General features: G+C 44.6%; 1 protein-coding gene and 1 long non-coding RNA gene across 2 annotated transcripts in view; both read left to right on the top strand.

The window, feature by feature from the left end:
* LOC133223090 (uncharacterized) overlaps positions 1–3,493 on the top strand; it is a 29,092-nt gene extending 25,599 nt beyond the window's left edge. Inside the window, exons 2-3 of the long non-coding RNA XR_009728456.1 lie at positions 1,550–1,704; positions 3,373–3,493. This is a non-coding gene — a long non-coding RNA (uncharacterized LOC133223090). The remainder of the gene's footprint in view (positions 1–1,549; positions 1,705–3,372) is intronic.
* A 2,420-nt stretch (positions 3,494–5,913) lies between these two features.
* The window catches only part of TMEM65 (transmembrane protein 65), a 34,760-nt gene continuing 23,637 nt past the window's right edge, over positions 5,914–17,036 (top strand). Inside the window, exons 1-2 of the mRNA XM_061373505.1 lie at positions 5,914–6,390; positions 9,373–9,612. Coding sequence (XP_061229489.1) covers positions 6,054–6,390; positions 9,373–9,612 — 577 coding nt within the window. The 5' untranslated portion in view covers positions 5,914–6,053. The remainder of the gene's footprint in view (positions 6,391–9,372; positions 9,613–17,036) is intronic.

Here is a 17,036-nt window from a genome sequence, read left to right as displayed (position 1 = left end):
CATACCTTTCCCATCATATGCAGTTTGTGTAAAGAGGCTGAACAACTGCCTGGGCTGCCTTTTCAGTAGTGTTTTAATTCTTGTGTCACTAATTACTTTTGTCCAATAGAGGTAGAAAGGATCAAGGGGCAGCATGGTCAATGCTGATGGAAGTATTCTCTATAGCATAAGGGAACAGCTGCTTCAGGCACAGAATAAAATTATCAAGATGGGTTCGATACAGGTCATCTCATCCATTTTACACTGCAAAGTGGTGAAGGTCTTCAAGGCCCTAAATCCAGCTGCTTTGTAATGCTTTGAGAGCTTTATCTTGTTCCCTTGCATCAAAGGAAAGGTACAATTTCCTTTGCATGACTACCCCAGCACCCAGGGGTCAGATGGAGGTGCTGGGCAAAGGTGCTTTACAGCATCTGTGTGTTCACCTGACTGCAGAGCTGTGCAGGAGCTGCTCAGTCCTCACAGCAAGTCAGCCATTCCAGTTCATGCTCAGCATTTTTAGATACCCCAAAATCAATGTCACAGACCTTACAGTATGTTCAAGTACCCCTTGATGACAGTCTCAGCTTTACATTGATGCGGGAGATGCTCTGTCCAGTGGACATTCCCAAAGGCAGATCTCGACACCCTAGTCCTTTTCCTGAGAAACATCTGTTAGAAAACAGCTAAGTGGTCCCACTAAATGTAAGCTCTACTGCTTTCCTTTGATATTCCCTACTCTCTTTTGGACCATTTCTCTTCTTTCACACCTTTTCCCTGATACACTTTAATGCAGTTCACTAACTGCAACAGTTCAGCCTTCTCACCTTACTCAATTTATTAACAAAATAATTTATTGGGACTAGAAGGATGTACTGATCTGTCCTCCAGTATTTGTGTTCCACCTGTATAAGAGAAAAAAGGACAAAGTCTTCCATCGTATTTAGTGTGAAAAACTCCAGGACTCATTTGAAGAAATGCTGTGCATCCATACATGAAAAATGTGTGAGGAATTATAGTAAACACCTACTTTCATATCTTCTGAGTTAAAAGAAAGCTTGTCTAAGCATAGGTGTCACTTAGCTGTTATATGAAGCAGAAAATTAACCCCTAGAAAGTTGCTGCAGTTGTTAATTATTTTCACTGCTAAAATGTTGTGCAGTAGCCAGATTCTGCCCAGTTTCAGCTTCACAACTTGCCATACATTGATACCCATTGACGGGTGTCACCGTTATATATTTTCATTGTGTGCTGACATTGTTCTTTTATCAAGCAAGGTACGCAGAGACTATGTTTATCTTAAACCCACAAACTCCCACTTAATAAAGTGAATAAATTGATCTTTGAAGCCTCTTGCCAAGAAGCATTTTTCCAAACCTTTAGCAATTCTCCCAACAGTTTTTTGAGCTATGTGCAATTTATCTTGGACTGAGGACAGTGTATCCTGAGGACACTGTAGCTGAATTACAGTATTCTAAAAGCATTTACCCTGAAAGACAGAAAAAGCATTAACTTCTCTTGTATTTGATAACCCCATGTTTATATATGCAAAACCCATACTATTCCCTTTCAGGTATACAGTTCCAGAAGGAGCTTACTTCAGTGATTGTCTGCCATGATCCTCAGCTTTGTTTAAACCACACAGTGGACCTGACTGCTCCCTGAATCTTAAAACCAGGGAATAATTTACATGAACAAGATGAAGACCAGAAAAGGCCCTGACTCTGTGTAAGCTCACAATAACTAAAACATCCCTCTGTCATCAACAGTTTCCAGCACAAATCCAAAACACAGCCCCTTTCCAGCTACTATAAAAAAATTAACTCTATCCCAGCCAAACCCAGCACAGTCCTAACCCCAAAATGATCTTCAGATCATTTCTAAATGCTTATTAGTACAATAATGCATATGATTGTATAAAGCTGTGTAAGGAGGGAAACAGTGAGGATCAGGAAGATCCTTTGCTTGCACTTGATCATCTACAACTTCCCAAGATTATTTTAACTCCTTCTCTTGCTAAATGACAAGATCTTACTCATTTTTGCACTATTTCAATAGTTAATGATACATTAAGCTCCCAATCTTTTATCACATTCCTATTTCAGACTGTATATAGGATTTCAAATGTTAGCAAGCGGTCAATGTATTTCAAAGCTCCTTTTTTCAAGTGAGCATCATGTTGTGTTCTCTCATCTTCCTGTATCTGCCAGCACACAAACGTACAGGATCAGAGCCTCACTGGGCCAGCAAGACCAGAAGAGCCACATCTTCTTTCAAAATGTGAGGCAGCACAAATGTATCTTGTCCATGTCTCTCTGGAGCTACTTATCTGCAAGCTTCCTAGAAACGTTGACCTGCCTTAATACAGTATTTAACTGGAAACCCACAGATAATGCATAGTTATAATTTATGGTATCAAATATTTACCAACCTTTAAATCTTTGTCTCACCTTAACTAACAATACTCACCTTTACACTGAGTGGAGAAAACATGTTACTCCCTCCATAAAAAGCTCCTTCATAACTAATGTGCTCTTACTTCACCACATCAAAATGAAATTACTAAATGCGCCCTCAATATTTATATAGGAAGAGGAGTGCCTCCTATTTCCTGCCAATCTCCACAGAGACTTGTCTCTCAGCTTTGCAGTCCTTAGAAGGCCTTCCAGAAGTTCTGTTAAGGATGGCTGCTGATTTCTGCATAAGCATTTCTTTAGCTTTTAGGGCCGAACACCACCAATTTTTCCATGTAGTATTTTAAATTATTTTGTCCTACTTCTGGTGTGTATAAACCAGCTTTATTAGTTTGGTTCTTCACAAAATAAATCATGTTAGGAGAAAATTAATCTATTAGCAAGAAAAACAAGAAAATATTGGGAAACTTCAGTCTCCAGAAGGCTTTGAGAAATATGCATTGCAGAGGGTTCACAACTGCTGGAGTGTCAGGGACTAATGGAAGTTCCTCTACACCACCTGCTGAACAGAGTTAAATAGTCTGATCAATCAAAGTGTCAGTGTAACCAATGGCTTCAATGTCACTTTTTCACAAAATAAAGTTCCAGGAAGGAATTATGGAAAAAAACCCCTATTAGATTATCCTGTTCATTCCCTGTCATTGTAGGATAGTCCCTCTGAAGACATTTTTATTCCAATTTGTCCAATGCAGTTTTGAAGGTTTGGAAAGGCATAAGCCACAGCTGCTGCCTGTAGTCTGCTCAACCCTGATCTCTACCTTGCTGTGTTGTAATGACTTTATCTTTGTAATAGTATTGCATCATGTCTACTTAAATAATGACCTTGGACATCTCTATGTGGTTGATATATCTAGATAGCAAATACCTGAAGGCTAGGTTACAAACTCCATACTCATCATTGATTTCATATTTATTTCACCAGGGATCCACATGGCACAGTGTCCTATCTATAAGGAAATCCTTTAGAGACCGGCATAATAGACTGCCAGCATCAACAGCCAAAGGAACCCTTCCCTTTAGCCTCTGAAAACACCTGAAACCTTGTGGGTACTGTCAGAACACCCCAAGAATAACCCAAGTGTAATCATCGTTTGCAATAGATGTACCATGTGGCTGGCATGGGCTGCACTGGTGGCACCTTTCTTGCCAGGTTCTAGTGTCCCTTCTTTGCTCCTTCTTTGTAGTCTGGTGCAATCAAGCTGTGTGAATATAAAATCAAATACAATATATAGCAAGATATAAACAATCAGACACATGTAGAATCAAAGTATTAAAGGTTTGGCATCTGGGAAGCTTGTTTTTCCCTTATTTTTTGGATGCCAGTTTTCCAGGAGTTTGGCAATCCCATTGCATGGCCTGTCTTTACACATGGAAGCATCCATTTTTATTGAAAAAGCTATCTGATTAAGAAAAGAACACTTTTATGAACTCTCTTGCTACAGTCCTCTGGAATGGAAAATGATTACTGACTGCCACATTGCACCTGAAGAGTAGCAGAATATACCTTCTTTTAATAAATGCCTGCGAAAATAAGGACTGTTCTGAGCATCATCACCAGCAAAGAGGCTCTGGATCAGGGGTAAGCATTAAAAGAAAGAGTTACAGAGCTGTAAAAATCTTTCTCAGAGACAGCTCTATTTGCTGTATGGCAGAAAGTCATTTAACTGGAAATAGCAGCCGACACCCATCTATCTCCACTATTTCTCTAACAGGGTAGAAATTACAACATCATATATTCAAGCATTAATGACTTATTTTCTGTATCTTCATGCTCACTTTCTGCTCCCTCTCTATAATACACATACTACTTAGAAACAATATATAGGGTTGGAAAGGACCTTAAGATCATCCAGTTCCAACCTCCTGCCATGGGCAGGGACACCTCCCACTAAAGCATGCCACCCAAGGCTCTGTCCAGCCCGGCCTTGAACACTGCCAGGGATGGAGCATTTACCACTTCTTTGGGCAGCCTGTTCCAGTGCCTCAGCACCCTTACAGCAAACAACATAATATTGATGCATACTCGAGGTAAGATACCTCTGTTCATCATGAGATCTAGGTCTTTATACCATGCATGAACTCCGCAGCAGTGGAACTGGAGAGAAGATGCTGCTTTTTCATGTAACATTTTAACTTCTCTTTGCAGGTAAGTCAGCAGGGAGAACTTAAAACTCTCCGTTTGCCTCCCCGCAGGAAGGCAGCAGACCTGAAACCACCTGGATGGACATCCCCACTCCAGAAGTGTGCTGCCTTTGGTATTAAAAGAGCTAAACACACAGCAATAAATTTTGAGTGTCCTGAAGTCACCTTAGTGTTAAATGAGTTAGGCATATGAGTGAGTCCTCTGTGGTTGTGCTTATTTAGGTACTTGAAGTCTAATTACAAAATCTAATACTTTTGGAATACAGTGTTTTGAAAATGCAGAACCTGGATTAACCCCTAGCACGGCATAAATACCTGGGAAACATCCAGACCGAGCAGCAGAGCACTTCAAATCTGTTTCTACAACGTCCTCTGTTCATTCAAGACATAAACTGTCTCTTGAAAGTTTTCGCTTTCTTTTTAAAAACCATTCAGTGTGGATCAAACTCGGTACCTGCCAATTAATTAAAAAGAACACAGATGCTGTACAGAATCACAGAATAGTTTGGGTTGGAAAGGACCTTAAGATCACCTAGTACAACACTTCTGCCAAGACCAGGTTGCTCCAAGCCCCATCCAACCTGGCCTTGAACACTGGCAGAGATGGGGCAGCCACAGCTTCTCTGGGCAATCTGTGCCAGTGCCTCAGCATCCTCACAGGGAAGAACTTCTTCCTCCTATCTTTAAGCCGAATCTCTCCCATTTAAGTTTTAACCCATTTCCCCTTGTCCTAGCACTACAGTCCCGGATGAAGAGCTGCTAAATATGCAACTAAACTATACTAAACCAAAACCTGGAGGTTGCAATGCTGCAATACTCCAATGCAAAGACCTGGCAAATCGGAGAGAAAAGCAAAACCTTGTTTTCATCGCTCTGAGACAATTAACACGAGCGGGTGACACCTTTTGTTGCTGCCCGTAAGTTCTGTGAGCGTACAGGCACCTTAATAATAGATAACAATGGAAAGAGCTTGGCGGGAGCCTTGCCAAGCACCAGGGTCCGGAGCACAGCTGGCGTTTAACCCCGCCTGCCGCCCTCACTACGCCCCTCACACCGCCGGCCCTTTCCCACCCCGCAGCCTCCCTTCAGCGGCGACGAACGGCTACGGGTATCGGTACCGCTCCCGCGCCCCGCTCGGGCGCCCTGAGGGGGCGATGGAGGCCGCCGCCCGCCACCTCGGCGCGCCTGCGCGGAACCGCCTCCGCTGGCCGCCCTCCGCCCCGCCCTGCCGCCGGCGCGGGGCCACGGGCGGCGGCGGCTGAGCTGGCCGGGGCGGCGAGGAGCGGAGCGGAGCAAAGCGGGGCGGGGCGGGGCGCGGCGGCGCCGCCGCTGGCGGGAGCGGCTGTGGGGCGGTGCCTGGGCGCGGACTGCCCGGCCCGGGGAAGCAGCCGCGGCAGCGCGGCCCGGGGACTCCGCGGCGGGCGTTTCTGGCGGCCCGAGCGCCGCGCCCTTCCCTGCCCCATGTCGGCGTGGCTCGGCCGGGCGGCGCTGCTGCTGGGGCGGCCGGGGGGCCCCGCCGCTGCCGCTCCCTCCTGCCTGGGCTCGCTGCGGGGCCCGCCGCGCTGCTGCTGCCGCCGCCGCCTGGGCAGCCTGCGGGGCGGCGCCGAGGGGCTGCTCCTCCCGCGGGGGTCGTCGCCGCCGCCGGGGCGGGCTCTGGGCACCCACCCCAGGAAGGAACCGATGGAGGCGTTGAACACGGTGCAGGGGGCCCGCGACTTCATCTACAGCCTGCACTCCACCGAGCGGAGCTGCCTGCTGCGGGAGCTGCACCGCTTCGAGTCCATCGCCATCGCGCAAGGTGAGTGGCAGCTCCCGCAACCCCGGCCGGCGGCCTGAGGCCGGCACCGCCGCCTCTCCCAGGGCCACGCTGAGGTTTGGGGGGTGCCCGGGCTGGGCCAGTGCGGGACTGAGCCCCCGAAGTTTGGCTGTGGCCAGTCCGTCCGTCGCCCAAGCGAGTCCTTCGGGCGGCGGGGTGAGCGGGGCACTCCAGCGGGGCAGGGCAGCGAGAGGCGCACGCCGGTGTTTGTGTGTGTGCGCTGTACTGGGTATAAATGAGGCGCAAGACCTGAAACTTACTTTCCAGAAGCATCTGCAGCTCCTTCTGAACTTAAACGGAGCCGCCGTGCCGAGTGCTGGGGGTGTTTCTCATCTCCCGGGGAGTTTACAGAGGCGCGGGTGGCCATTTTCGGGGAAGGGAGTAGGAAAGTGTGTGTTTCATGAGCCACTCTCCACACTAGTGCAGCACTGAAGTGATTTCAGACCTCGTAAGAGGCGCTGGGCTGCTGCTGCTCCGGGAGCTCATTCATGAGTTACCGAGCGCTGCCTGCTTGCCGGCTTTGCTTCTTGGAAGTGCTGGGTGTTAGGCGGGAAGGTGTGTGAGTGCTGGGGAGGGTTAGAGACGTGTCTGAACACAGCGCTATGCAGCGCCGATTACAGTAATTCACAGTGATTGTTTCCATCTGATCCAACCGTTCTTGCCAGCTCAACACTTGTCCTACAATCAAAAGCAGACAAAACCAAATCCACTTATAATTACAGCCTCGGTACGTCTGGTTCTGATGCTTAACTATAATTTATGGCCCTATTGCAACAAAGATGATAGCGGGTACTTAAGAGATCAGGGTGCATTTGATCTAGGCCTCCTTCTGACTTTGATAGTAGCGTGCCCTTGGAAAGGGCATTTCTGTGCCTTGTGGCTCTTCTGTACATGTCTGGATGAAATCTTGCGGTGGGCAGAGATCGGGACCAGCGGTCAGCCATAGGAATGCTGCTTTTGCGAAGGGAAAGAACTTTTCCGAGGTGCCTGTTTGGTTTCATTTATAGCAGGCTTGCTTGTAAACACTGGTGTTTATAGACAGAGTGACAGTAACTCGCTTAAGTGGTTCATTTTTGGAGCAGTGCTTCTGTTTTGCAGAGCATGAATCCTCTTGTGTTTGTTTTCCAACAAAGTGGGAAGTATGCTTTGAGCTGTAGGTTGACACTAACTGTTGAGTACTAACAACTAATACTCTTCCTAAGTAAATCCTCCTCAGCTTCTGAGGGATTCTTGCCATGAGGTTTTTGAGAGAGTTTCAGTCTTGGCAGTTGCTGTTTGAGTGAACCCGGGCTGCTCGCAGTGCTCCTGTGTGTCTGGAGGATTGTGGTGGAGATCAAAATGAGACTTTAAAATGCATTTAGTGTAATGTCTCAATGTTGATACAGAGATAATTCAGCAGATGGTCCTATTTAGTATGTTGTTGCTCAGTTGCTGTCAGCTATCATACGAAAGTCTATGTAATACGGTGACTTTCTGAGGACTGAGGATTTAGAAGGCAGAGTAACAAAAGCATTAGTTTGAGTTTAGAGACCTTACTGCATGAGATCTTAGTAAAGGGCAAAATTATTCAACTAGTGGAAATTGTAATTCACTTGTGCCCGAAACTGTGAGCATTAATCTCACTGGAGAGATGGTTTCAACAAAGCCTCAGTTGAGGGCTGCACAGTGGTGTAATGCATCAGACCTCAGTCCTTGGAGTGAGAGTCTTCATTTGCCCATGTAGTAGCTTGATAAGATTTTTTGGAAACTCACCTTTTGCTTTAGCTAGCTCTGTTCATGTTGTTTTGTTTTCCCAGACTGCAGCGTGGTAAAAGTTGTCAGCTTTTAACTCTTAGGAAATGCTGTTTCTTCATGTGTTGTGGAGAAAGGAAAATCATAACCAAGAAGGGCTTCTAGTAAGTCTGAATAAAAAATAGAGGGGAAAACAATAATTCTAAAACGATAGCACGTACCTTGTGTATGTTCCCTAATACTTTGAAGAACTAAAATCACGCAAACAAGAGAGGAAATGCAGCACAGAAATCATTCAGTGCTGGCAAAATAGATGCTCTGCTTTCATTAGATGCACACACCTTAGTACTGAATCCTCTTCGTGCACATGTGTGAGCTGCTCTGGCGCGGGGGGAAGGGAATGGTAATGCCAGAATTCCCTAGTGGGGATGGATTGCCCGTAGCTGTTCTCTGTAGGAGACCGATAATGGCAGATCAGATTTTACATGAAGAAAGGCAGTGAAAATAGAGCCAGGCTCTTGAGGAGTGTCGGATGTGTGTTGTCACTCCCAACACCAAGGAGTACCAGAAGAAGATAAAGGGGAGAGAAGGGTTGCAGTGGAAAGAGATGATACGATTCCTGGGTTAGATGTTGATGTTATGTACTTAACATGCTTTATTATGGTTAGATTATATTTTATGTTTGCTTTTTCCTACTGTTGACACGGTGACTGTGTAGGAATGATCTGCCTACGTATACAGGTTGTGAGTAGCAGATGGGGGCTGAGAATTATTTGTGCCCTGCTTTCCAGGTACTTTCTGCAATCTACTAGTGTCACTTTTGGTATTTAAACTGATGAGTTCAATCAAGATAAAATGGTTTTAGAGATGTTTGGTTTCTCTTGATCTTTTCATTCAGTGGCAGCATGCTGTAGCTTTCAGGAGCTGATTCTTTAGATAAGGTTGCTAGTTACTTTGATGCTGATTTCCAATGAATGATCCAAATGCAACCTTTAGATTCACTTGTCTACCTCCTGAGTAAATTCCTGTGTCCTGTTTGAGTCTGGAAAATCAGCCTCTCCAATCATTAAATACCTGTGCAGTTTTGCAACTGTACTTAAGCTTGCTTTGTGCCTGTGATCTTTTCATACTTCTATATGGAAAGAGAGGTCTTAGTCCAAACCCTTCTTAAACAGTCCTTATTGGGTTAAGTTTTGACCTTCTTCCTTCACTACCTCTTCTGTGCCCTAACAGACCCCATATCAGCTAGGGGAAGCTGTCAGCAATATGGGGAGACCTGGGCACATCAAGAACCAAATGGGGCCTGTTCCTCAGCCCATTCCCAGGCCTACCACGAGAAGGATGCAGTGCCATCAACTAATCGCCCTAGCGCAAAATATGACAGGACACACTATATGTGGCCTCCGCTAATGGCAGAGGCTACAGGGAAACCCATCCTTTGCTGCGGCTGCTACGCTGAAGGACAGTCCTCAGGTGGGTGAGTCATAGCTGCTGACCTGTAAGTTAGGTGAGTCTCTGAAGCTGTTTTGAAACTTAACCCATCTGTTTGTGCTGTAGTTGTAGGTGGGGAGAGGTTTGTGAATGTCTTCCTGCAATCGCTTTGTCACCTATCTTACCTGGATGTTTATGTCTGGGCTCCTAGAGCTTCCCGATGCTGAGCACCAGCAGTCGGTTTCAACAGTTTAGGTTATTAATAAACACTGAGATTCTTCTGTTTGTTTTAGCGCATCAGTCAGAAGACAGAGCCCGATCTGTGAGCTTGTGATAAAAGGATGGCTCTGAAGCTGGGAGCTTGACTTGTAATTAATAGATGGGCTTTGCTAGAAGCTGGGGGAAAGGCTGTGAAACTGAATCTTGATGCAGTTGTTCTCGGATGATGCTTTGAGAACTACACTGATTAAGGCTATAAACTGTATCTTAAAATATAGTCAAAACATCACAGAGTTCCTCACCTGGATTTACTTTTCTTCCTTCATTAATGTTTTTTTTTTTCTTTATTTTTTACCCCTTTCCAATCTGGGAAGGGTGAGTAACATCTCACCTTTTCCCAGGAAGAGGTTTGAAACAAAGTTTTTCAGTTTCAGTGTGTGTTTCTTCTAAGCATGTCAGCCACACAGGTAGAGAATGAGACACGTGGACTTGAATGCAAATAGTTTGTATGTTTCTTTCTCATAGTTACAGGAGCACTGAAGTAGCAAGTAGGCCAATTTGTTGTAATAGTTCTGCTTCCCTGCTTGTGGAAGCCTTAATCAAAGCTTAGTTTTGTTGGCAGCAGGCAGTCAAATCCTCCTTCCTGTTGCTTGTTTATTGCATGGAGAAAATGAAAGTGTAAAAAATCTTGCTGGCAATGGATATAATGATTTAATGCCTCTGACCTTCTAAAGCAATTTTCCATTATAAGAGAGTGGTATTAGAAAGAAGATGTAACTTCTTTCTTAAGGGGCTTGTATTCAGGTTTCCTACCTTTAGTTTTCAGCAAATGATATGAAATGATTCATGAAAGCACTTTTAAGTAGTGCAGCAAGCCCAGTACCAAGGGGGAAAAATACTAAAGGGTTTGACCTTGCTTAGGTAAGAAATGCTGCTTAGCATATCTGCTGCATCTTTATTTCTTCTGAGGGTACTGTTGTTCTTATCTGTGCTGGGTTAAAATATTCTTGAGCCTACTTGTAACCATTCCCCATTAATAATACTAACACGATGGTTGTCTAGGGTCTCTAAGAAATCTCGGGTCTTGACAGTGAGAGGATCTGTTATTTTCCTTTGTTGCAAAGGTGGGAAAACAATTCCTATTTCCCTGTGTTTTGTTGCAAAGATGGAAAAGCAATTCTTGTTTTCTCATCTTTGTGTACATATACATAATATGTATATACAATATATAACTTTGTGTCTATATAATATATAAACATATATTTTAATATATAATGAACATTGAACACAGTTTCTTGGAAATTGTTTCTCTGCCTGTTAAGGTTGTGTATTAACCAGCAAACATGCAAAACCCAGTAGCAATGCAGTGTCAACAGCTAGTTTTGTTGGTTTAATTCACAGGTCTTGGAAAACGTAGTTTCTAGCTAGCTTCTTTTGAAGGCACGGGTTCGTCATGGTTTAGGAAAGAATCTGACCAAACTGGTGTGTTCTGATAGAAAAATGGTTGTAATTTCAGGTTACTGAATCTTTGTTCTTAAACAAAATAGTGTGTGGGTAAAGGGCATCAAAACAAGGCATTCAGTACAGTTGGTGGCTGGGGCAAGATTTCTCTGTGGGAATTCACAAGCTTTTAGCCGTTGTTAGGTGAAATCTTACTTTGGTGTCTGAAGAAACATCCCTGGTCTGTGAACTGGTGTTTAGTTTATGAACTCACTGGTTTACTGGAGTAGTTTAGGGAGTGTTTGAGCCTAGGTGCCTCTACTTCCACAGCTTTAAGAAGTTAATACAGAAGACTCCAAATGTCATCAAAGACAAATGGATTTCACTGGGGTTTTTAGATGCTCCGAACAAGATCTCCTATGAAAAGGGTTCCTTTTGTTGCAGACACATTTTGGAGCAAACCAGATAATGTGCCATAGTGGTTTAGAACCACTCAAATTCTAGTACCTCCTTTTGTAAGAACTTAATCTGTGGTAACACACAAAGCATGATTTGATCCTTCCGGAAGTACTTGTCTTGTTGGAAGTGTGATTTCACAGTGCAAGTGTGAGGTTTCTTGCGAGAACCGCCCAGCCTGCTGAGCTGAGAGGAGAGGGAGCAGCCTTGCTGGTGTGCTTTGACAGGTATGGTGGCACCTGGTAGGGTCAGTTCTCCCTCCCTCTGTCCTCTGCAGGCCCAGTGTATGCAGATGAACTGAACTGTACATGGAGAACAGTCGTCCACCTCTACCTTGCTGTGACCTAGGTCAGGAAATTGTTTTTAACTGAAGCATTTGATTGCTGTTGTAGGAGAAGGCCTTCTGGCTGACTGCTGGCCAGTGTGCAATTCACAAGTTTGAAGTGCCCTGTCAAACTGGTAAGATGGGAAACTCTTGCCAGCCTGCCTGAGTGCAGTCCCTTTGTGTTTGTTCTTCACAGCATACACCACAACTGCTGCAGAGTCAGAAATACTCAGTGGTCAAAGGAAGATCATGTTTCGCACGGAAACGTGCTACTTCTCCTTTTGCTTCTGAAACTTTAATTCTGTATGTTTTAATTTATGTTCCTCCTCCCCCCCCCCATCATGGAGCTCTCATATAACAGCAAAATGATGTAGAAGGAAGGGTGCTACACAGACTGATGATTACTTTAACACCTGCAGATGGAACTGTTCTGTTTGCGTTACACAGATGACCACCAATTGGAAAGTATTTTATTACACAGGATAAAGAATTATAAAAGATTCTCACCCTAAATGTCAGTTAATGGTAACGTTAAATCCCAGCTATTGACTTGCAGTTGATGCCCTTTTGCTGGGGTATGTGTGAGAAAAATCTTTTTTCTAGTGGCTCTGACATTATTTTTCTTCAGCCTGAGTGAAGAGAGGGAGAAATCATAAACTGTATTTGGCCACTTAGCTGTCATGTGCTTCTGTCTCTGGAATGCTCAATGCATAAAGCTGCTGTGGCTTCTGCAGGCCTCAGTGCTTAAGAGCAGGGCTCTCTGCCATCTGTGCCTTCCAGGGAGCTGGGATGGAGCCTGGCAGGGGGAAGCTGTGTTCCCACAGCTGGCAGCTCACCCTGGTTACCTGGGTGTTGTGAACAGGGATAAGGCTGTTTGATCAAGTGAACCCTGCAGCTGCTCTGATGTAGAGCAGGTAGAGATGGGAGTTCTACCTCCTTTTTCTCCCTAGACTGGGGTAAAAGTCCTACCTTACTATGAAATTGCATCCTGTCTCAAAAAGTGGATGCCTGTTATCAGGAGAGGCAGAGTGCTTGGGAAGGTCTGGACACTGCATGAGGGTGCCGTAGTTAAGAGGTTTAATACTTCTGAAGCCCTATCAAGGGACCCCAGTATCCCCCAAGAAACCTTTCAAAAGTGAAATCCCAGCAGACAAACCAACCAAAGCAAGCACAACCACATCCCAAAACTCCAAAGCAGAACATGAATGAACAGGACCTTGCCTGCGACTTGTACTCTTGGGCAGTAAAAAAGTTTATTTCCGTTGTTCATTCCAGCAGTTACCATGTCACATTAGTCAGATGCTCGTGTCTCCTTCCTATTAAAGCTTTATCTCAACTGGATGCGTGTGATTCATTTGGGCTTCCTTTTTTAAGTAACAGTAAAATGCAAATCTAGGTAGCTATGGGTTGTTGAGTATTTCGTCATGTTGTCATCTTGATACACAAAGTACCTCATGGAAATGTTAACTGTATGGAAAAGTTTTCATCAGATTTTAACTTTGAATAAATTTGGTAATTCCCTTTTTCTGCTTTAAGCTCTGTTTGTAAGGTTTATGCTGTTCATGCTAACAGATAGTACCTTGTGCATATTAAGTATTATTAGCATATTAAGCATTAGAAGGGGGATTGAGTACACCCTCAGTGAGTTTGCCAACAGCACACTGGAGGGAAGGGATGCCATCCAGAGGGACCTTCATGGGCTGGAGAGGTGGGCTGGGGCTGCATCAAAAGGAGCGTGACCAGCAGGTCGAAGGAGGTGATCCTGCCCCTCTGCTCTACTCTGGTGAGACCTCACTTGGAGTATTGTGTGCAGTTCTGGTGTCCTCAACATAAAAATAACATGGAACTGTTGGAACAAGTCCAGAGGAGGGCCACAAGGATGATCAGGGGACTGGAGCACCTCCCATATGAAGATCGGCTGAGAAAGTTGGTGCTGTTCAGCCTGGAGAAGAGAAGGCTGCGTGGAGACCTCATAGCAGCCTTCCAGTATCTGAAGGGGGCCTATAGGGATGCTGGGGAGGGACTCTTCATTAGGGACTGTAGTGGTAGGACAAGGGGTAACGGGTTAAAACCTAAACAGGGGAAGTTTAGGTTGGATATAAGGAGGAAATTCTTTCCTGTTGGGGTGGTGAGGCACTGGAATAGGTTGCCCAGGAAGTTGTGAATGCTCCATCCCTGGCAGTGTTCAAGGCCAGGTTGGACGAGGCCTTGGGTGACATGGTTTAGTGCGAGGTATCCCTGCCCATGGCAGGGGGGTTGGAACTTGATGATCTTAAGGTCCTTTCCAACCCTAACTGTTATATGATTCTATGATTCTATTTCAACAAGGCCAAGTACAGTATCCTACACCTGGGTCGGGGCAATCCCAAGCAGAAACACAGGCTGGGGGAGACTGGATTGAGAGCAGCCCTGAGGAGAAGGACTTGGGGTGTTGCCTGACAAGAAGCTCAGCCTGACCTGACAGTGTGCACTTGTAGCCCAGAAACCAGCCATATCCTGGGCTGCATCAAAAGGAGCATGAGCAGAAGGTCAAGGGAGGTGATCCTGCCTTTTGCTCTGCTCTTGTGAGGCCCTACCTGGAGTACTGCATCCAGCTCTGGGACCTCAGACACAAGAGGAGCATGGACTTACTGGAGGGATTCCAGAGGAGGCCACAAAGATATCAGAGGGCTGGAGCAGCTCTCCTATGAAAAGAGGCTGAGGGAGATGGGCTTGTTCAGCTTGGAGAGGAGAAAGCTCTGGGAAGACCTTAGAGCAACTTCCAGTGCTTAAAGGGGGCCTGCAAGAAATCTGAAGAGGGACTTTACAAGGGCATGCAGCATTAGGGAGGATGGTTTTAAATGGAAAGAGGGAAGATTTAGATTAGATACTAGTAAGAAGCTCTTTGCTTATGAGGTTGGTGAGACACTGGCACAGGTTGCTCAGAAAAGTTGTGGCTGCCCCATCCCTGGAAGCGTTCAAGGCCAGGTTGTGACGGGGCTTTGAGCAACCTGATCTGGTGGAGGGTGTCCCAGGCCATGGAAGGGAGATTAGACCTAGATGAGCTTTGAAGGTCTCTTCCAAAGCACTCTGTGAATCAGGGGCTGAGGTTTAATGTCATAATGAAGAAAATTGGTGCTTGGTAGTAATGGTAAAACTATCCTGAAGCTATTGTCGGAAAATGTCAAGTGTCGCTGCAGCTGTCTACTTTTGAGCTACATTCAGCAAGGTGCTTTTTTCTGAAATGCACGTTGGTTTTGCCATTTTAGTTTGGTTTTCTTCCATATTCTGAAATCTGACTTGTTTGTGTAACTTAAAGCAGGTTCGAGTCTGAATTCTTTGCTTAAATTCGGAAACTTCACTGTATGTTTTTGCAGAGGAGAGCCTGCAAATATTCAAATGCAATCACTGTAAGATCTAGACCTATAAAGGCTCTTTCTGTACTGACAGATACTCCAGTATTGATCAGAAGATTCTAAATAATGACTTATTGCTGTCTTGCTTTATAAACTCGTTGTAGCATCCAGATATCCTAAACCACTGATACCACTTGAGAAGCCAGCGAAGGAGGTAGTATCACCAGAGACGACCAGTACTCTTGGTACAGTAAAAATAAAGTGTGTTTGCTAAGACGTGGCATTGCATAAGTCCAGTGGGCTGCTGGTTTGACAGACTCTTGCTTGCTTGGTTTGATGCAGTTGGCATGTATTGCTGCAAGAAGTAAAAAGGTTTTGTTTATTTACAGTAATATAAAGCTTTTGGTCTCAAGAATTTTAGTGATCCCCATCGTACTTAGTCTTACTGTGGCTAAAGATGTGTTTCAAGTCCAAGTTTTGTGGAAATTGAGCTATACCACAGTTTCTAGATAATATTGAGCCAGAGACTTCAGACTGTGGAACAGCTTGGAAGAAGCTCAGTGTCATCTACCTTATGCCTTTTCCTAGGAAAGTGCTGTACATTATATTACGTGGTCCAAACATAATGCAGAAATATTACTGTTATAAAACATCATTATTTAGTTTGTTGCCTCTGCCCTTCCCCAGAATTAATGCTTTAGAAAAGGTAAAGTAGAAGATAGCTCCAGTTAAAATTTGGTGTTCAGCTTTTGCATGTGGTTTAAGCATGTGATGTGTACAAAATGGTGTCATGCACGAAGAGCTTTTAAATCATGATTTAAAAAATAAGAGAATCTAAACTTTGAGCCTTTGCTCTTCAACTGCGTTTGTCTTGTGTCAAATAACACATTTCATATGTATAGGAAAATCTGCTGTTAATTGCCTCTTCTGAGGTGTAAGGGGTGCTTTAGATTTAGGTCTTTTTAGGAAAGATCACTTGAAATGCAACTTGTACTTACAATGTAACTGAAACCTTTCACATTGATGTATTTGAAACACTTGGATCTCCCTGGAATAGGCGTGAATGCAATGGATCATGTTTATTCTGTGAAGACAGAGGCACTGTTTCAGTGTGTATTAGAAATGAGAAGTCTACCTGTTTCTTTAAGAAAGATTACTCATTCAACTGAAAACTCATAGCTTTAGTCAGCCCTATTTATTATTTAATCCAAATACAGAACTACAGAGCCATGGTATCTCTGGGAGAAAATCTTCTCTAAAAAGAAAAATAAATGGAAAACTGAGATAAGCAGATCATACAAACAGGGCTTAAGGAAGCTGCCTTGGATCTCTCTGGTGGTGTTTATTGTTTCTACAAGAAGTGGCTCGTACTGGGCAAAGCTGAACCTGTGTGTGAGCCGTCTTGTGCTCCCTTTCCTGTTTCTTTCCCCTTAAATTAGCACAGCGTTATTTCAGAAACCTGAAAGCATACATCCTTGTTTCTGTTTTGTTGCTGTTTGTGAGATCTTCCTTTGACATCGGTAAAGCCCCTTGGCTTTTTTGGGATGTGACTGACCCTTGCCTGAAACAAAACCCTTGCTTCCTCTGAAACATTGGGAGTGTGTGGTAAGGCAAAACCCACAAAATACCATTTTTAACTCAGCAAAGTGCATATTCCATGCAAAATTATGGGCTATAAAATCAGGTGTTTT

Source organism: Neopsephotus bourkii, unplaced genomic scaffold, assembly GCF_033783945.1.
Source record: "Neopsephotus bourkii isolate Nb327-2 ecotype Australia unplaced genomic scaffold, CSIRO-AGI_Nbou_v1 NB_1630, whole genome shotgun sequence".
In the NCBI taxonomy this organism is placed as follows: domain Eukaryota; kingdom Metazoa; phylum Chordata; class Aves; order Psittaciformes; family Psittacidae; genus Neopsephotus; species Neopsephotus bourkii.
This window is presented reverse-complemented; position numbering and strand designations above follow the sequence as displayed.